This window comes from Salvelinus fontinalis, chromosome 2 (genome assembly GCF_029448725.1).
Source record: "Salvelinus fontinalis isolate EN_2023a chromosome 2, ASM2944872v1, whole genome shotgun sequence".
Lineage (NCBI taxonomy): Eukaryota > Metazoa > Chordata > Actinopteri > Salmoniformes > Salmonidae > Salvelinus > Salvelinus fontinalis.
The window spans coordinates 58,403,122-58,424,078 of NC_074666.1; the positions used below are offsets into that span (position 1 = coordinate 58,403,122).

The 20,957-nt window shown below is 40.5% G+C and overlaps 2 protein-coding genes across 6 annotated transcripts in view; one reads left to right on the top strand and one right to left on the bottom strand.

Moving 5' to 3' along the window:
- The window catches only part of LOC129822080 (calcium/calmodulin-dependent protein kinase kinase 1-like), a 150,397-nt gene extending 136,433 nt beyond the window's left edge, over positions 1-13,964 (top strand). For 2 of the 3 annotated variants that reach the window (XM_055879980.1, XM_055879994.1), the window contains one exon: positions 300-13,964. In XM_055879980.1, coding sequence (XP_055735955.1) covers positions 300-372 — 73 coding nt within the window. In that variant the 3' untranslated portion in view covers positions 373-13,964. The remainder of the gene's footprint in view (positions 1-299) is intronic. The other variant, XR_008754446.1, reaches the window with a different exon arrangement.
- The window catches only part of LOC129822090 (P2X purinoceptor 1-like), a 55,025-nt gene continuing 38,757 nt past the window's right edge, over positions 4,690-20,957 (bottom strand). The window contains exons 12-14 of one of the 3 annotated variants that reach the window (XM_055880019.1): positions 20,217-20,372; positions 19,730-19,771; positions 4,690-5,384 (exon numbers count right to left, since the gene is read on the bottom strand). In XM_055880019.1, coding sequence (XP_055735994.1) covers positions 19,739-19,771; positions 20,217-20,372 — 189 coding nt within the window. In that variant the 3' untranslated portion in view covers positions 4,690-5,384; positions 19,730-19,738. The remainder of the gene's footprint in view (positions 5,385-19,729; positions 19,772-20,216; positions 20,373-20,957) is intronic. The other 2 variants (XM_055880030.1, XM_055880039.1) reach the window with 2 other exon arrangements.

The following is a 20,957-nucleotide window of genomic DNA, read 5'->3' on the forward strand; positions in this document are numbered from 1 at the left end:
CCCCACTGCTATGTCAAAGCTAAAAAGAACACTGCAGTAAATACTATACTAAAGTCTGCAAAAACACTACAGTGAATACTATAGTATTTATTCTTTTAGGATAAACTATGCTTGTAATTCTATATTTTTATTCATATTTACAGATCACATACCAGTTTGTTATTAAGTCACATGAAAGTTCACATTTTCAAGAAGGCAACAACAACAAAAATGTATTTTTTTACTGTTTCTCTCTCTCCCTGTCTCTCTCTCTGTCTCTCTCTGTCTTCCCCTCTATATGTCTCCTGTCACTCTTTCAGAAAGGGCAGCAGTGGAGAGGGAAGTAGGGAGGGAGAGCTCGAAGACCTACATGAAGATGAACCCTTCTCCTGAATCCCGTTCCTCCTCCTCTCCTCCAGTCAGCTCAGCTCAGCCCAGTTCTACACAGCCCTCTTAACCGGCATCTTACGCTACTACCTTCAGTGCTTCTGGACTGAAACAGTGCTTTTTCTTGTGAGAAGTGGTTCAACTCAAGCATGGCCTCCCCTTTAAAAATTATATGCCCTTCCCCTTTGAAGCCCAATCTGTACATTGCCTCTCTCCCTTTAAATCTATGATGCACTCTGCTCTTCTAATCCTGTCCTTCCCTCCATCCCCCCCTGATCTCTCCTCACTCCATCATTGCGTGTAATCACCCAAAGAAGCACATAGAACCCAGACAACACTGTACCACTGCTAGGCGTACTCAAGACTACTGGAAATTCCTACTGTATCCGTCTGCTGGCATTATGTTGCTGAGGAGAAGAGGAATTTTTGTCTGTCGTGTTTCGATGTCACTTTACCTACACAATGCATGGTGAACGTTATCGCCATTCAGAGACTCTCTAGGCACCATTCACAATCATGGACAATATTGGTGCCCTAAGAGCCAGCATGACCAAGAGACTGGAGCATGCAACTGACATTATTACGCCCCCTACCGTTTGAAACAAGACATACACACAGGGCTTTTAACCTATCATAATCAATAGTTTGAATGGGCAATCTGCAGATGCTTCATACATTTTTGGACTTATAAATTAATTAATTATATATACCTATGATTCTTGAAGAATATAACTTATAAATGCCTCATAAGCTTAGTTCAACTGTCATACCCCATCAGAACCAAAAGCTTGTTTTACTCCAATGTTTGTAAACACACACTGTATAGCCTCAAAATATGCTTGACACTATCATTTTTATATATTGAAGGGTCAGTCCTTGCATCCATAGCTCTGTCTATTAATATCAGAGTGGTTACATTTCTCCAGGCCCATCCTTCAGCTTTTTACCAAAACAGAGGGAAACCTTTTTGTTATTGTTTCATCTGCGGATTGCCCCTTTAATGCTGCAGCGTTGTACATAGATCATAAATGTGTGTGTCAGTGTAATGCCATTGTTGTCTATCTCACCCGTAAGCTGTCAACATAACCCTTCCACACGCTTCTCTTAAGTAATAATAATAATATATTTAATTTTAAGCACTTTACAAGACACCCAAATTCACTTTACATACACAAGATAATCAGTAGGATTAAAAGCAATAAAATCATACATTAAAATAAGTAAGTATATATATCTACGCCAAACATAAGGACAGACTAACCAGGAAAAAACTAAACAGGATGACACTAACTAGGGACGTGAACTAGTGAGGGATCTCTAAGACAACAGATCATGTGAAGAGGTGTGTCATTGTCTCCCATGGAGCAGAGCCTGGTGTGAGAGATGGTTAGGAGGCCAATGTCAGAAAAGCGCAGGGAACAGGTGGGAGTGTGGAGGTGCAGGAGGTCAGTAAGGTATGTGAGTATTTTGAAGATGATCCTGTATTGAACTGGGAGCTAGTGAAGTTTGAGGGTGGGGGTGATGTGGTCCCACGGTTTGGTGTCTGTATGGACTGGTCTCTTCCTCTCTGTTGCTCTAATCGTCTCCCCTTCATTCTCTAATGTTTTTAGTAGGGTACAGAATTAGAGAAGGGCTGTTTCTCTAAATCTCAGGCAGTAGGATGAAGCAAGCCTGTTTCTCTCCCCTGTCTCCTAGACTCTGACAAGAAGCAGCAACCTATCCTCCTTAAAACACATTTGAAGCCCACAATTGTGAAAGGGGGAACACTAATCATATTTATGCAGCCTATTAATCACCCTTCCAGAACCAAGTAAACGTTTTATTTCAATTTCAGAAAAACTTCATTGGAAATTGGCCCATTCATTGATAGGGATGCATGTGAGATTGGACAGCAGTAAGCTGGTTTATTTGTCCTTCATACATTCTTCTCGATTTCAAAATGGAACTGAAAGCAGGTAATGGTGTTTATATGTACTGTTTCTTGATTAGTAAAAGGTTAATTTGTGAAATAAATGTGAATAACTGTGTTATTCTCATAACATATTTGTATCTAACAATAGTAGCAGTTCATTCAGTTCATCCAAGCACGGGGAAGGCACTTTGTACTGTATATGAAAGCGTATTGTCAGTCAGAGCACAGCGATCTCTTCCACCGCTCTTCCAGGGACCATTACAATATGGTGATTAGGAACAACACAAACAACAACAACTATCTATTCACCACCACACAATCCCCATGTGGCAGAGAATGGCCCAGTAGAGTGATGTCCATTCATCCCTCTCTTCCGACTTGATGCAATTCTATTGTGCAAAACACTCCATTCAAATTAGGTACTGAGGATCTATAGGAGGGCAGCATATACATACACATACAAGGGCCAATGCCACTTCTGAATTGAGCCTCTGTGATTTGAGCCTCTCGTTTTAAAAACGACTAATTGTGTGCGCAATCATCGAAATGATGGACACAATTTATGCAACTTCAAAACGTGTTTCCTATCATATCATCTTCGTCATGCAGTCTTTATAGGCAGTGAGGAAGACCTGGTGTCAGTAGATGTGTGTTTGGGAGATGTGTATTGTTGCTGTCTGTCTCTCTAAGGCCAGGATTCAGTCTTATCACACCGTGTTGACAATTCAGCTTTTAAAGGCAATGTTCCTACATTTGCTGAGATTGCATTCCTGGTAAACGTGGCCGATGTCGGCGCATTCGGAAGTTACCTTTGAATGGCACATTGTCGACAGCTGCAATATAGGAAATAGCAACTATATAGGGAATAGCCACTATATAGGGATTAGGGTGCCAATTTGGATGCATCGTAAAACCTCTGGTGGACATATCAGTGCACCTGTTAGGTGCTACAGTCAGAGAATGGGTAGAGGGATTGTAGTGGAAGACAAAAACTTTATTATGCATTCCCTGTTAGCCAGGCCAGATAGTGTTTTCTCTTTCACTCACTTATTCCATCTTCTCTTTTTCTTCATTGCCCTGCTGTTGCCTTTACACGTCAGTTTCACCTATTACGGCAGCCATATTTAATTGTGCTTCTGTCTTTGTGAATATTTTTTTTTTTTAATCATTTCTATTACCGGGACATGCAATTTCAAGTGCAGAGTTTCAATCAACCATATGAAGAGCTTGCTTTGTTATCTGTTATGGCTTTTTATTTTGTTACTTTTACTTTTTTCCACACCACCTTTAGGGTGAACGCTATGTTCGTGTTGCGCTGGACGTAGTTTTTTTGATGGAGCTTTTAAGGGTTTGTCTTAGTCACCGGTCAGTCTGTGGGTTAACTTCTCCTAACTGAAGGGCTGCTGGGATCGGAACAAAGATGGCACCTGTTGTGAACCAGCTGTTTGCCATGTTCAAGCCCCCTCTGATGACATGGCACTTTATATGTTGACGATGATGCTAAAGCGAAACACAGGTTTTTTTGTATGTCTGTCCGGAGCACTGCACTCGCAAGAATCGTTATCGGTGTCTAAGGTGTATTCACCTTTGTAATGTATGTGTGTGTATGTACAAGTATGTGTGTGTGTGTCAGAAGTGCAATGTTGATGTCATTAGATTACTTCAGTGTTGTGTTCTGATTCTAAATGCACTCAGGTGCTCTTTCTTTCTGTCTATTATTCCAGGTACATTACATTGTCTTGGGAGTTGAGCTGGATGATATTCACACGTTTATGCTAATTCATATGATTAATAATTCCTTCAACCCGGGGTAAAGAGGGAATCCTCTTCAACAGATGAAACAGGCCTGTGGGAGTGAGAGTGTACAGAATGTTAAGATTAGGACAGTGTCATGGTTTTTGCATCGCTGCTATGTATCATATGTGATTGTCCAGTCTCTGTGTTAAAGGTCCTGCTTCTTGTGTTGATAGATGTCTGTACTGTTCCGCATTTCTCTGAAGCCCTGTTTATACCTGGTGCTAATCTGCGTCATGTGTCCTGATCTCTTCCACATTATTATTGTGTCCACATTTTTAGTCAGGTGTAGGCATTTTAAAGACATAATGTGAACTGATTTTCATCAGAACTTATAACGGACAAGATCAGGATGAAGGATGCATGTTAGAAGCAGGTATGAATGGGGCTTGAATGTACTTGTCAAGGTTCGTCAATTCCCACAAACAAAAAAAGCATGGCACACCTGTACTGAATGCAGCTGTTACAATGTAAATATGTACCAAATATATACAGAAGCTATTTTTGCATGCTTTTTGTACACCTAGACACACAATAAAATACAATAAAAATTATTATAATCATTTTTGAATAATTTTGTATTTTGTAAGTAACCTGTAAAAGGGTATGCAAGAGTATAACCTAAACTCAGAACATGGTTTATTGAATTCAAGTGGCAATCGCAAACTGTTAATGAGAAAGATATAACCTAAAATACATAATTATTTATGTGTCTTTCAAAGTGGAGTACCCCACCAGTAGTCATTCTAGTGTTGTCTCTTGAAGACAACATTGAGGGCTCTGTGCCGATGGAAGAGGTTGGAAATGGGTGGTGCTACCATAAAGTAGAGGGCTGTTATAACCGTGTTATAAAAATGTTATGGAACCGTGTTATAATGGTCATATCAAGTTGGAAATTGGTGGTTCTCCCGTAAAGAAGGGCTGCCTAAAATGTGTTATAAACCATGGCGCTTTGAGGTAATGAACCAACACTCAACTAATACACAGTGCTAATTCTGCAATGTTGAGAGAACAGTGCTTTTAGGGAGGGTGGCTGCTTCTCTGAAAGAATAATATTCTGTATTTATCTCGGTTTATATCCTAAACAGATAGCCTCATTTGAAGTCTGTTGCCAAGATTTGAAGGTATAAATAATTAGCAGTTGAATAATTGAGCTGATGAGAGAAGAATGTTGTTTGAGACTGTCTTTTCCTGTCCAAGTGTCCTCTGCATGGCAGTACAGCCTGGAGTCTGTGTTCTGCAGGAGCCGGATCCACCTGTTTCTGCTGTCTGGAGCCCAAGCGTCATGAATCTACCCTTTGTAGGATCACTCCTGTAGGAGAGGAACAGAAAACATGGCAATGTTCAAATGGGGCTCTTTAAAAACAGGCCATTTAGCCCACTGGGCAGTTCAATAGGCCTACGTCACAGGGGGCATAGATTAGGGTGTGCACATAAGGAAAGAACTGTGTGAGATGTTAAATGTTTTGAAGTCTTTTGAATTGACTCGCCACAAATACTTTAACATTCTCATGTGGTTAACTGATGTGTTTCTTCTGGTCCATGTTTGAATACTTTCAAAATGCATCCTTCCGTCCTTCTTCCCTTCCTTGATGTACGTATTGATGGTAAGTATGTAAGCAATGGTTCTAATACATAGCTTCTACCTATCCAGTCATGTCAGATCAGGGATTACTGTAGTTAAGAAATAATCCACAAAAAAAACAATATTTTTTAATTAGTCCACTCCCAATGGACACACCACGTAATTTCAAAGTTGATGTAAAAAGGTCTATGTGTAGCTGGTGTAGGGAGTCAGGCGCAGGACAGCAGATATGAGTAATCAACATACTTTTACTCAAAATGTCCAATGTACAGAGTAACATCACGAGCATACCATAACAGACCGAAAATACAAAATAAACAATCACTCACAAATACAACATGGGGAACAGAGGGGTAAATAATAAACAACCAATTCGTTGAGTGAAGCCAGGTGTGAAAAGACAAAGACAAAACAAATGGAAAATGAAAAGTGGATCGGTGGTGGCTAGAAAGCCAGTGACGTCGACCCCCGAACGCCGCCCGAACAAGGAGAGTTGTTGGATTGGGTTGGAGGAGCGCTGTGTTAACTTCTAGTTCCTCCCAAACCCGGATCCGGGAGCACCCCCATCAGTAAAAAAGCTGACTAGCATAGCCTAGCATAGCGTCACAAGTAAATACTAGCATCTAAATATCATTAAATCACAAGTCCAAGACACCAGATGAAAGATACACATCTTGTGAATCCAGCCATCATTTCTGATTTTTAAAATGTTTTACAGGGAAGACACAATATGTAAATCTATTAGCTAACCACTTTTTTTACTCCACCATTTTTTTACTGCATCAGTAGCTATCACAAATTCGACCAAATAAAGATATAAATAGCCACTAACCAAGAAACAACTTCATCAGATGACAGTCTGATAACATATTTATTGTATAGCATATGTTTTGTTAGACAAATGTGCATATTTCAGGTATAAATCATAGTTTACCATTGCAGCCACCATCACAACTCTCACCAAAGCAACTAGAATAACTACAGAGACCATCGTGTATTACCTAATTACTCATCATAAAACATTTCTTAAAAATACACAGCGTACAGCAAATGAAAGACACAGATCTTGTGAATCCAGCCAATGTTTCAGATTTTCTAAGTGTTTTACAGCAAAAACACAATATAGCATTATATTAGCTTACCACAATAGCCAGAAACACAACACCATTTACCAGCAGCAAAGGCTAGCGATCGTAACAAACAGGCAAAATATATATAATTTTTGACTAACCTTGATATTTCTCATCAGATGACAGTCCTGTAACATCATATCACACAATGCATATAGGGTTTGTTCGAAAATGTGCATATTTAGCGGCACAAATCGTGGTTATACAATGTGATTAGTGGCCAAAACTTCAAGCAATCTGTCCGGCGCCATCTTGGAGAGGCACCTATTCTAATCGATAAGTAATCATAAACTTGACAAAAAAAATACAGGTTGGACAGCAAATGAAAGATACATTAGTTCTTAATGCAACCGCTGTGTTAGATTTTTAAAATTAACGTTACTACGCAATACAGCGTGCGCTAAAGCGAGACCGCACCGAAATTCATGGCGGAATTATTATTTGACATTTGTCAACATAAATACGAATTAACAGCATAAAGACTGCTTACTGTGGGGTTTTTATAAGGTTTTTGACATGCTTAACTAACTATTCTTATGCATTAAAGTTTGAATTGCTGACTCTTGTGAACCTGCATTTTCCATTGTTCTCTACTCTTACCAGTGCTCTGTCTAACCATGAATATCAGCCTGAAGTGTGTGTGTGTTAGAGAGAGCGCTGTACTGTATGAGATATGTGTGTGTATGCAACAAATGTATCAGTAGTGTGGGCGCTGTACTATGTGACCGAGACTGTGCTAATCTTAGAGAGACACAGGAGGGGGGTGAATCAGGAGACTGCTGACCAGACAATAACAGATAAACTATACACACGAAAAACATATGTGAATTTCTGAGTTATGCACTATAACCCAATACTATAACAAACGTGATTAGCAACTGTATTGTATGTGATTGAATACTATAACAAACGTGATTAGCAACTATATCATATGTGATTGAATATTGTATTGTATGTGATTGAATACTATAACAAATGTGATTTGATATTGACAAACTGTTTGGGCGCCTGGATGTCTGTGTGTGTGTGCTGGAAGTAACAGTTAGCTCAGATAAGAAGCTGGGAAGCTGTAGTTAGCCTTGAGCGAGAACAGAGGACAATGCATACAGGTGCAGATATCTCAGACAATGTTATAAAACTGTCTGACCCAAGTCTTTGGGGTGAAGGAGGGTAATCTACACAGCAACAGTATCGGGACATCATATGCGCTAAGGGGCCAGGACTGGCTTAAGGCGCCAACATCAACGATAGGCTGGGTGAGTCTAAACCACGCCCAGTCTCTACTCTGACAGGCCGGCTCGGAAGTGGGAACTAACCTCTGTCAGAGTATAATATAATATCTTTGTCAGAAACAAATCAGTTCTCTGTCTTATCCTGCGTGATGAAACATTGAACCCGTATATACGGAAATTGTATTTGCCATTTATTAACTTTTGAATTAAACAATTATTTTAACCAAGTTCAGGTGTTCCTATCTCAGTTGAACTTTCGCAACCCTAACAAATGGTGACCCCGACCGTGAACTGAGGGAACTTCGCTGGACATTGAGGCATCCAGCCTTTGGCCTAGACTGTCGCCAGATGGGGTCCTCTCACAAAAAGCCCGGGTCTACTAAAAAACAGGTAAGCAGAGCCTATTGTTTCAAAACTGAAATTCTGCATATTGGACTTTACCAAATTTATTTTGTGAGAAAACCTAACTGGTGTAAGTTACTAAATTTTTGAACCATATGTTCACTACAACAAAGTAAGGATAAAACTAACTACGTATTATTTAATTACGTACTACTTGATGGCGAATGCATTTTCAATTGGCCAACAGAATGACAATGGAATGACTGTGTGTATGACGTGATATTAAAAGCCTGTTTGTGTGTGTGTATGTATCTAAGCTAGGGTTGTTTTATTAAAAGTCTTATATATAAGACTTTAGGGAAGTGATTGAGAACAATGGCCACATAACCACCGTGACAGGCGGAATATTGGAAATAAGACAAGTTCTAATAATTGAACGGCAATATACCGACTTCACGGATTTTTATGTATTCACATGGTATGTGGGATATAAGATAAATTGTCGATTAATAAGTCTAGGTGTGTTGGACCCTCGACTAAAAGTGGACGGCAACATAGTCCAGGGGAAGGCAGAAGAATTGGATATAAGATAAGTCTAGGTCGACCCTCGACGGCAATTCACTGTATAAGACATGTCCCCTGTTACAAGTAAACGGCAAAGCATTGATGAAGAGAGGTTACGTTATATGCGCAAATAATTTAACGGCAATGTTTTGGAGATAAGATAAGTTTACTGATTGGAAAAGACGTGTTGGAAATAAGATAAGTCACACTGTATGTCTGTTGCTTTATGATTGTATCCCTCTGTATGTATTGTATCAGGCTTTTATGCAAGGAAAAGTAAGGACATGTATATAAATTGCATAACCATATATACTTAAGTCACATATTAACCACGTACTATAATCTCATATTATTAGTCACAGACACACTAGTCACTGGGTAATAATAGATAAGAACAAAATAACGATAAAATTAAGCAAAAAAGAAAAAGAAAAGCTATACAGAGAATGGACAGAAGATGGCAGTATTGCCACATTGGCTGACATGCGATATAAATTTAGCGAAGTATATGGTAAGTTTACACTTTGGAATGGAAAGAGTTGAGAAGTTGATTTTACTTATACGATAGTTTTGCTGCTAAACTTAGTTGGAGTAACTAGATGTTTTGCCTAGAGGCATGAATAAGACAGTCATTTTTGGTATCACCAGAGAATTCGAACAATAAGTAAACGTATTCTAAACGTGATCTGTTTTCATTATGGTGAACAATGACCGGCCCGCAAACTGGTATGACTGGCTGGGAATTTTTAAAGAGACAGTACACGTTTATCACAGTTGTGTGAATAAGTTACATGAAACATCGGGGAAATTTAAAACGAACGATTTGAGGGTATTATCATAATTATTAGTTTTTGTTTTTGTGGTAAACGTTTGGGTTAAGGGGTTTTCCGTGTTCCGAGAGACAAGATAATATTAGGAGTTTTATTTAGACAAGGGACTTTGTTAAGATAAAGGGTTCTTTTGGTATGTCTAGACATGGGATGGAACACGAATGTAAGGGGGTGGTGTAACCTTTGTAATCTTTTGACCTATTTTCGTTGCATTTTCCTGTGATTTGATCACTCACAGGGAAATGTAGTGAGAGTAATGCAATTGTGGTCATTTGGGAATACTAATTTTGAGGTAAATCATATAATGGAGTTTATAGCTCTTGAACATAATTGTAGTTTGAACCACTGAGGAGTCAGGATTCTGTTTTTAAACATTGGCTATGAAGGTTTTGAATTGGCTATATGGTATTACAACAGAAAAAATCCCATTTGTCATCGATAATAAATATGGGATGATATGATACATTGAGGTTTGAACAGGAGATATTTTAAGCCAATAGGGCAGGAAAGTAATAGGTTTCAGTTCTTAGAGGAGTGATCCTGAGGGGAGAGAGCTTATTTAAATAGTATTAAAATTATTGATAGGATAGGGATAGGTTTATTAAGGTTATGTAAGGACTTTAGAGATTGACACTATAAGACATGTTGTTGTTATTTTTAAATCCATGATAAAGTCAAAACAGTGAGACACTTAGTTAATATTGCTAAAGGAACTATTATTAGAAAAAGGCAGACAGATGGGTCTACCCCGCACTGTTGAGACCTTGAAGGTTTGAGAGCAGAGTGGGGAGGGGGGACCAGGAAATGAGCAAGGTAGGCTGTGGAATAAGATAGGATAGAAAGGGTTTAACGTATATAAGCAGCACAGATACATTTTAAAGTAGATAAGTCACTTGACAGAGAATTGGAAAAGGATAGATATGAATGGACGCCCAAGGTACAATTGGACATGTGGAAAATGAAAGGGGCCTTCCTATTGTATAATGTAGAACATAAGAATATTTTACTAATCATAATTAAGTCATTATTTAGAGTAGGTAAGGTTGTTACCTGGCCAGAGCCAGGTATCAAACGGGGGAGGGGTACATTGTGGTCTAGGATAGGATGGGGCCTATTGGATAATAAACTAATAAAAAAAATAAAAAAATCTAGCTAATAAATAGGCGTAGAAGTTAAATATATAATCAGATAGAACAAATGACAAACTGTTTGTTAACCAAACCTGTATGTCCAAGATTTTATGCACTACAGGTGAATTACAGGTGAACTCACTCAATCCAGTCCCTGAGGCCTGTTGGGGGGACCATACCAAGGACTCCTGGTAACAGCTAGCTGAAGTAGCTACCCGGATTCATATCACACTGCGGGAGGGTAAGACACATTGACACTGTCGAACAAGCACAGTGTCCGAGAGGAGAACTGGAATTAACAGAATTCTGGGGGCCATCTCTCGGATGAAAATGTCCTTTTCCCGTCATTCCATCCCTGTGTTTGTTCATAGAAGTGAAAGTGTGTCTGGCTTCTTGCTGATGATGTGTTCTCTGGGAGAGGGTGGGGCTTTACAGGATTGCTTGTGGTCCTGAGTTGTCTGTTTAGGATACGATGGGGATGTTGCCATCACAGTACTGCCAGAACCACCACCAGTTCCAACAGACCAGGTTCAGCCGGCCTCCTCCACCACTTCAAGACCAAGTCCCACACCACCACCTAAGCTCTCCAATCTGGTACAGGTAATAAATGTGAAAGACATCTCAGATAGTGACCAATCTGATTCTGGTTATGAGGGTGGGGAGAACATGTGGTTGGCCTATATGAGATACACTGCCAAAACACTTAATAGAAAGGACTGTGTCGTATGTGGACATGCCAGACTTGTTCTGGCTGCTCACCCATTTGCCCTAAGTAATGGGGAAGGTTGGATGTGCATATTGGAAAGTTTAAGCCAAATTCAACCCTGTGTAAAACTCTGAGTCTTGTGTTCCCAGAAGTCCGTCCCCAGAAGACACCATGGGGGTTAAGGCATATGGGGGATATTACAGCTGTAACACTGGTACAGGTAGAGGTATGGACTATGGGAGGTTCCCTGCTGCTGCCTGCATCACTAATGTCACTATTAACTAGAGGTGTTGCTGATGTATGGTGGATGTGAGGACCTGCCAGGCGGTTGACCCCAATTTTGAAAGGAGATTGTCAGGGAACATGTGTTTTGGCCAGTCTGATAAACACCATTGCCTATTATTGAGGTTACAGCTGACCAACTTTTGGGAGCTGCACATGACAGAGGCTTGGGACCAACCCAGGAGACGGCAGAAACGTGACGCTCCTTGGTCCGAGGGAACAGATAACATCCACACCAACCTGTTGGGGTCCCAATAGGGGTCCCCCACGAATTCCACACATTAAACAGGAATGATGGCCTGTGGCATTTATTGCCCATTATTGGCCCAGCTATTGTTGATGCTAAACAGAATGCCTGGATCAATTATATCTGGTATAATCAACAATGATTTGTTAACTACACCCACACTGCACTTACAGGGATAGCTGAACAATTGGATGCCACCTATCGAACCAGTAGATAAAATAGACTAGCACTGGACATGATTCTGGCCAACCAGGGGGGTGTTTGTAAAATGTTTGGAGAACAATGTTGCACGTTTGTCCCTAACAATACCAGTCTGGATGGGAGCATTTCAAAAGCTCTGAGTGGGTTGGAAAAGTTATCTGTGGAGATGAAGGGTCTTGCAGGTGTGGAGGAGAGTGGACTGTTCTCCTGGATGGGTGGTTGGTTTGGTGAGTACACTGTATTGATGGTTACTGGATTTCTAACCCCAATAATTCTTCGTGTTTTCTGTTGTGCTGCTTGCATTTTACCTTGTGCCAAGAAATCTATTGCAGATGCTGCTAAGGCCTCTGGCATGATGCCCCTGCTTGCAGCTAGTGGGGAGGATGCAGAGTCCAATGAACAGATGGGGTTGACTGAGGGTGACCCATGGTTTGCTGTAAAAGAGGTTTATGAATAACACTGTTCTCCCTAAGAAGGTTATAAGTTCCTGGGTGGTAACGAGCCCACCTAGTATATGGAAAAGGGATGGAATTTTTATTGGTTGTGACACCTTACAGGTGTCAAACGGGGGAATCAAAAATAAAAATGTCAATCAAAAATGTTTAAGTAATAAAAAATGTCTATGTTAATCAAAAATTGTTTATGTTGACACCTATAGGTGTCAAACGGGGGATTGTGGGGTTTTTATAAGGTTTTTGACATGCTTAACTAACTATTCTTATGCATTAAAGTTTGAATTGCTGACTCTTGTGAACCTGCATTTTCCATTGTTCTCTACTCTTACCAGTGCTCTGTCTAACCATGAATATCAGCCTGAAGTGTGTGTGTGTTAGAGAGAGCGCTGTACTGTATGAGATATGTGTGTGTATGCAACAAATGTATCAGTAGTGTGGGCGCTGTACTATGTGACCGAGACTGTGCTAATCTTAGAGAGACACAGGAGGGGGGTGAATCAGGAGACTGCTGACCAGACAATAACAGATAAACTATACACACGAAAAACATATGTGAATTTCTGAGTTATGCACTATAACCCAATACTATAACAAACGTGATTAGCAACTGTATTGTATGTGATTGAATACTATAACAAACGTGATTAGCAACTATATCATATGTGATTGAATATTGTATTGTATGTGATTGAATACTATAACAAATGTGATTTGATATTGACAAACTGTTTGGGCGCCTGGATGTCTGTGTGTGTGTGCTGGAAGTAACAGTTAGCTCAGATAAGAAGCTGGGAAGCTGTAGTTAGCCTTGAGCGAGAACAGAGGACAATGCATACAGGTGCAGATATCTCAGACAATGTTATAAAACTGTCTGACCCAAGTCTTTGGGGTGAAGGAGGGTAATCTACACAGCAACAGTATCGGGACATCATATGCGCTAAGGGGCCAGGACTGGCTTAAGGCGCCAACATCAACGATAGGCTGGGTGAGTCTAAACCACGCCCAGTCTCTACTCTGACAGGCCGGCTCGGAAGTGGGAACTAACCTCTGTCAGAGTATAATATAATATCTTTGTCAGAAACAAATCAGTTCTCTGTCTTATCCTGCGTGATGAAACATTGAACCCGTATATACGGAAATTGTATTTGCCATTTATTAACTTTTGAATTAAACAATTATTTTAACCAAGTTCAGGTGTTCCTATCTCAGTTGAACTTTCGCAACCCTAACATTACTATTTGCTGAGCTTCCATCAGAATCTTGGGCAAGGTGTCCTTTCTCCAGAACAATCGTCTTTTGGTTGAAAGATGTCCTCTTCTCCTGTAGAAATAGCAGCTAACGATAGCCATCCACTGGAGAGGTGTCCAACTCGTGATAGCGCGTCACAAAGAAATCCCAGAAAATCGCAATAAACTGATATAAACTGCTATAAGTCGGTTTAAATTAACTACCTTATGATGTCTTTAACACCTATAACGAATAAAAACATGACCGGAGATATAGAACTGCTAAAACGAAAGCTTTTGCAGGACGCCATTGTGATGTCCCTCTTGCGCCAGGCGCCCCGTTGAAAAGAACGGTACTTCCGTTCCATGAGCTTTTATAGTCCCCCAGATGGTGCAATCCACTCCATTCAAATTCTCACCGCTTACTGACATCTAGAGGAAGGCGTATGCAGTGCATGTAGCCCCATAGCTTACATGGGGATTTATAAACTGACCCTAAAACAGGGACCTCGATTTCAGAAATCTCACTTCCTGACAGGAAATGTGCTGCAGAATGAGTTCTGTTTCACTCAGATAAATAATTCAACCGGTTCTAGAAACTAGAGAGTGTTTTCTATCCAATAGTAATAATAATATGCATATTGTACGAGCAAGAATTGAGTACGAGGCAGTTTAATTTGGAAACGAAATTATTACAAAGTGCAAATAGCACCCCCTATTGACAAAAGGTTATTCATTAAGAAGCAGCGCGGCTTGGTTGGGTTGTGTTTCGGAGGACACATGGCTTTCGACCTTCGTCTCTCCCGAGCCCGTACGGGAGTTGTAGCGATGAGACAAGATAATAATTACTAGCAATTGGATACCACGAAAATTGGGGAAAAAAAGGGGTTAAAATAAAAAATTTAATAAAAAGATTTCTCAAGGTATTTCTCCCCTGAGGTAGAGTACCTTATGATAATGTCACGTTCCTGACCTATTTATGTTAGTTTTTGTGTGTTACTTGGTCAGGACGTGAGGTTGGGTGGGCATTCTATGTTATCTGTTTCTATGTTGGTTTCGGTTTGCCTGGTATGGCTCTTGATTAGAGGCAGGTGGTTTGCGTTTGCCTCTAATTAAGAGTCATATTTAGGTAGGGCATTCTCACTGTTTGTTTGTGGGTGATTGTCTCCTGTGTTTGTGTCTGCGCACCACACGGGATTGTTTCGGTTGTATTTCGTTTTGATGTAGTCTGTTTCCTGCTCGTGTGTTCTTCCTGTCGTTATGTAAGTTCCATGTTCAGGTTTCGTCTACGTTGTCCGTTTGTTATTTTGTATCATTTCTAAAGTATAGTTCGTGTCAGTGTTCGTTTTGTTCAATAAATTCATTATGTCATCACACCTCGCTGCGCATTGGTCTACCGATCCTTCTCTCCTCACCTCATCCGAGGATGAGGAGAGCGTCACCCGTTACAGATAAGCTGTAGACCACACTGTCTACCAAGAGAGTTCTCATCTATATTATTCTTAGCCTTCTATTTACCACCACAGACCGATGCAGGCGTGAAGACCGCACTCAACCAACTCTATAAAGCCATAAGCAAACAAGAAAACGCTCACCCAGAAGCAGCGCTCCTAGTGGCCAGGGACTTTAATGCAGGCAAATTTAAATCTGTTTTACCAATTTTTTACCAGCATGTCACATGTGCAACCAGAGGGAAAAAAAATCTAGACCACCTGTACTCTACACACAGAGATGCATACAAAGCTCTCACCCACCCTCCATTTGGCAAATCTAATCATAATTCTATCCTCTTGATTCCTGCTTACAAGCAAAAACTCAAGCAGGAAGTACCAGTGACTCGCTCAATACAGAAGTGGTCAGATGACGTGGATGCTACGCTACAGGATTGTTTTGCTAGCACAGACTGGAATATGTTCCGGGATTCATCCAATGGCATTGAGGAGCATACACTTCAGTCATCAGCTTTGTCAATGAGTGCATCGACGATGTCGTCCCCACAGTGACCATACATACATATCCCAACCAGAAGCCATGGATTACAGGCAAAATTCGCATTGAGCTAAAGGCTAGAGCTGCCGCTTTCAAGTAGCGGGACACTAATCCGGACGCCTATAAGAAATCCCGCTATGCCCTCAGACGAACCATCAAACAAGCAAAGCGTCAATACAGGACTAAGATTGAATCCTACTACACCGGCTCTGACGCTCGTCGGATGTGGCAGGGCTTGAAAACTATTACGGGTGACAAAGGGAAACCCAGACGCTAGTTGCCCAGTGACGCAAGCCTACCAGATGAGCTAAATTCCTTCTATGCTCGCTTTGAGGCAAGCAACACTGAAGCATGCACGAGAGCACCAGCTGTTCTCGCTCTCGGTAGACGATGTGAGCAAGACCTTTAAACAGGTCAACATTCACAAAGCTGCAGGGCCAGATGGATTAACAGGACATGTACTCAAAGCATGCATGGACCAACTGGCACGTGTCTTCACTGACATTTGATGAGACAGCCTATAGGGAGGAAGTCAGAGAACTGGCAGTGTGGTGCCAGGACAACAACCTCTCCCTCAATGTGAGCAAGACAAAGGAGCTGATTGCGGACTACAGGAAAAGGCGGGCCGAACAGGCCCCCATTAACATCAACGGGCTGTAGTGGAGAGGGTTGAGAGTTTCAAGTTCCTTGGTGTCCACAACACCAATGATCTATCATGGTCCAAACACACCAAGACAGTCGTGAAGAGGGCATGACAAAACCTTTTCCCCCTCAAGAGACTGAAAAGATTTAGCATGGGTCCCCAGATCCTCAAAAGGTTCTACAGCTGCAGCATCGAGAGCATCCTGACCGTTGCATCACCGCCTGGTATGGCAACTGCTCGGCATCTGACCGTAAGGCACTACAGAGGGTAGTGCATACGGCCCAGTACATCACTGGGGCCAAGCTTCCTACAATTCAGGACCTATATAATAGGCGGTGTCAGAGGAAAGCCCATAAAATTGTCAGAGACTCCAGTCACCCACATAGACTGCTTTCTCTGCTACCACATGGCAAGCGGTAGGATCAAAAGGCTCCTTACACCCCCCCATTTGTTGTTGCTACTCACTGTTTATTATCTATGCATTACCTCTAACCGGTACCCCCTGTATATAGCCTCTTTATTGTTATGTTATTGTGTTACTTTTTATTATTTTTTACTTTAGTTTATTTGGTAAATATCTTCTTAACTCTTCTTGAACTGCACTGTTGGTTAAAAACTTCTTAGTGATCCCTTCCTGCTCAGATCCCGGTAACGGGATTGATTTGACAACATCCGGTGAAATTGCAGCGCGCCAAATTCAAAAACAGAAATACTCATAATAAAAATTCACAAAACATACATGTATAATACATAAAAATAAAGCTTGACTTCTTGTTAATCAAGCCGCAGTGTCAGATTTCCAAAAGGCTTTACGGCGAAAGCAGACCATCTGAGGACAGCACGCTTCATACAAACACATGAAAATCACATTTCAACCAGCCAGGTGCGACACAAAACTCAGAAATAACGATATAATTCATGCCTTACTTTTGAAGATCTTCTTCTGTTGGCACTCCAAAATGTTCCAGAAACATCACAAATGGTCCTTTTGTTCGATAAATTCCTTCTTTATATCCCCAAAATGTCCATTTATTTGGCGCGTTTGATTCAGAAAATACACCGGTTCCAACTCGCCCAACATGACTACAAAGTATCTAATAAGTTACCTGTAAACTTGGTCCAAACATTTCGAGCAATGTTCCTAATCCAAACTTAGGTATCGTAAAACGTAAATAATCGATAAAATTTAAGACGGGATAAACTGTGTTCAATACTGGACGAAAACAAAGTGAAGCGCGTTCCAGGTCGTGCGCACCAAAAGACTAGAGTCCTCATGGAGTGACACATGGAAAGAGATGGGCTACTTCGTCATTTTTCAAAAGAAAAAGATCAACCAATTTCTAAAGCCATAGGAACTGCAACCAGATTCCTATTAAAAATGGCTTACCATAGAAACCTCATGGAAAACAGATTGAAATTTGTAAAACAGAAAACAGATTGAAATAGAAAACATTTCCCTGGATGGATTGTGCTCGGGGTTTCGCCTGCCAAATCAGTTCTGTTATACTCACAGACATTATTCAAACAGTTTTAGAAACTTCAGAGTGTTTTCTATCCACATCTACTAATAATATGCATATCCTAGCTTCTGGGCCTGAGTAGCAGGCAGTTTACTTTGGGCCTGCTTTTCATCTAGACGTGAAAATACTGCCCCCTATCCCTAAGAAGTTTAAAGGGCTTGTAAGTAAGCATTTCACAGCAAGGTCTACACTTGTTGTATTCGGCGCATGTGACAAATAAAGTTTGATTTAATTTGATTTGAATAATAATAATTTACTACATTTATTTTCATAATAATCTCAAAGCACTTCAAAAGCAAAAAACAAACAACCAATACATCATTATGAGTAGCCTAGCTATAGTTGGCTAGGCCAACCAATAGAGGCCAAGTCTTTGAATGCATGCATCCTTCAAAGATGGAGAGGGACAATTCATGGTTTGATCAGAGGAAGGTGGTCAGGGAGATGGTTGATGATGGATGTGGATGTGTTACTCATTTTAGGTTGTAAGACAGCCTTAACTTCAGGCTGTTCACTGTGTTACAAAAGTAATATTGAATTGTGTTTGGTTGACAACACAACCAAAAATCATTTAAAGGAGATCTGAACCACTGGCTTAGTCTCGTTCTTTAACTTTTATTTTTGGTTGAGATGGAGACATGAATCCAACATATCAATTATTAATTTGTAGACAAACTGGACTAATTCAGTGGCACAGATGGAACTATCCACTATATATCATTCAACTTGAAATCAACCAGAGCTTTAAACCCTAGGCCTATTTTTAGTTGAACTCTGGAGGAAATTGAAACAATAGCTGTTGATGAATTTGCAAATGCTATATTTAAGCAATAAGACCCAAGAGGGTGTAGTAGATGGCCAATATACCACGGCTAAGGGCTGTTCTTAGGCACCACGCAACAATAGTTGATTACTTTTTTTCCAATCCAATGTATTTCCCACGTACATTCCACATCATAATACGTTGACAAATGATGTTGAAACAACATTGATTCAACCAGTTTGTGCCCAGTGAACTGTTGATACACTCCCAAAATGTTTAGCATGTCAGTTTTCAAGATACATTACTTTCAAAAAGCAAAGTATAGCATGCCACATCATGCAAAAGGCATTACATAATGCAAAAAGTATCATCATGATGATGTGGCATGCTACACGCATCTTAAAAGGGCTACAGCATGAAAGCTTCACTGCTGACATGCAAACATTTTTGGGACCATTTCAACAGTGGACTAATGACTGGATTATTCCTTTAAGGAAGGGAGGAAAGGAGAAGGGATTTTTTTGAAGTATTCCAACAGAAACCAGAGGACCCACACCAGTCAACACAAACCTCAGATTGATTGCAGTAAGTCACTGATGCACTTGCACCTCATCTGAATGTTTCTGTGTGGCCAAGAAGACGTCAATTATATGCTACAGCACAATATATATCGGTCTTTCACTCACTTTAACCACAACATTTTACAGTTTAAGGTGATCAAAATGGTGCACACAAACACGCATGCTGGTGCACACAAACACGCATGCATGTGCACGCGCGCGCGCACACACAAACACACACAATGTGCTTACCTTGGATACTTATTTTTCTGACGAGAACTCGTCTAAAGGTTCCTGAAAGACAGACTCAGACTTAGAAGGGTCCATTTGTATCTGACTAGTTCCGGTTTCCCTTGTTTTAAACTCTCAAGAGAAGCCAAACAAAGCATGTAAGATACAATATATTTCAAAAATATTTACCTCATGTGAGGGTTGAATATAAGTGAATTAAATCAAGATTAAGATAAATAATATTCCATTTTAAACACTTTTTTTGTAAGCTTTTTTTAACCAGAGAAGTCACATTGACTTCAGCAGCATACATATACAGTAGTTAAACATATATTAGACAAAACACAACATAAAACATAACAATGAATGGAAATTAAAACAGTGAAAAGATCATGAAATAACCTAAAATCCCTCAAAAACCCTCAACTGATTAGGGTTAGCACACAGCATGCACCAGCAACCTTGCCCCAAGACAAAGCACACTTTACTTTTCACTACATGCACTCACTTTGTGTTGTAGGATTATATTGGCTGAGACTTGTGGTCCTGCATAGACGTCGGGGATGTAATAGATGAACGTGTTTATACCCAGCCTCAGGTTGTCGCACTGCAAATAAAAAACCAACGGTCTTCCTGTCTCATTTAGCCTCTTTAAAGAGAATAGCTGAGTAGGAGTAGTAGTAAGAGAAGAGGAGGACAGCAGGTTAAGATCTGCCCTCCGTTTTCTCTACTTCTGTCAGAACAGAACATCATCTGTCTGTGTTGCCTGGTAACCATCTGAAGGGATATCTATCTAGGGACAGCTTCTTTAGACTTTAACTACAAAATGGCAGTAGGACTTTGAATCTGTCCACATGCATGCTGTTACTTAAAACTGGGATGGAAATAAACACGTTATTTGAATAGTCCCCAATAGATGCTTTATAGATGTTCACTTGTCAACAAACTGTTCAAGTAACTATCCACTAATCCTAACTCCAACCTTAGATTAATTTTCATATCCCAGTTTAACCCTAACCCTGAACGCCAATGCGATCCGGAGGCGCCGTACGAAGGGTGTGACGCAATTACCGAGCCTCTGGAGGCTTGTGGAGGCCAAATCGAGCTCCGTACAGTATCGCTGTGCACCTCCCAAAAGTTGTTACAATGCGGAGGGATCCGTATAGCTCCGTATTGACATGATTGGTTGACGGTAGATGAGGGCGAGAGGTCCTGTATAAACACAAACTCACTTCCTTGACAACCTTCT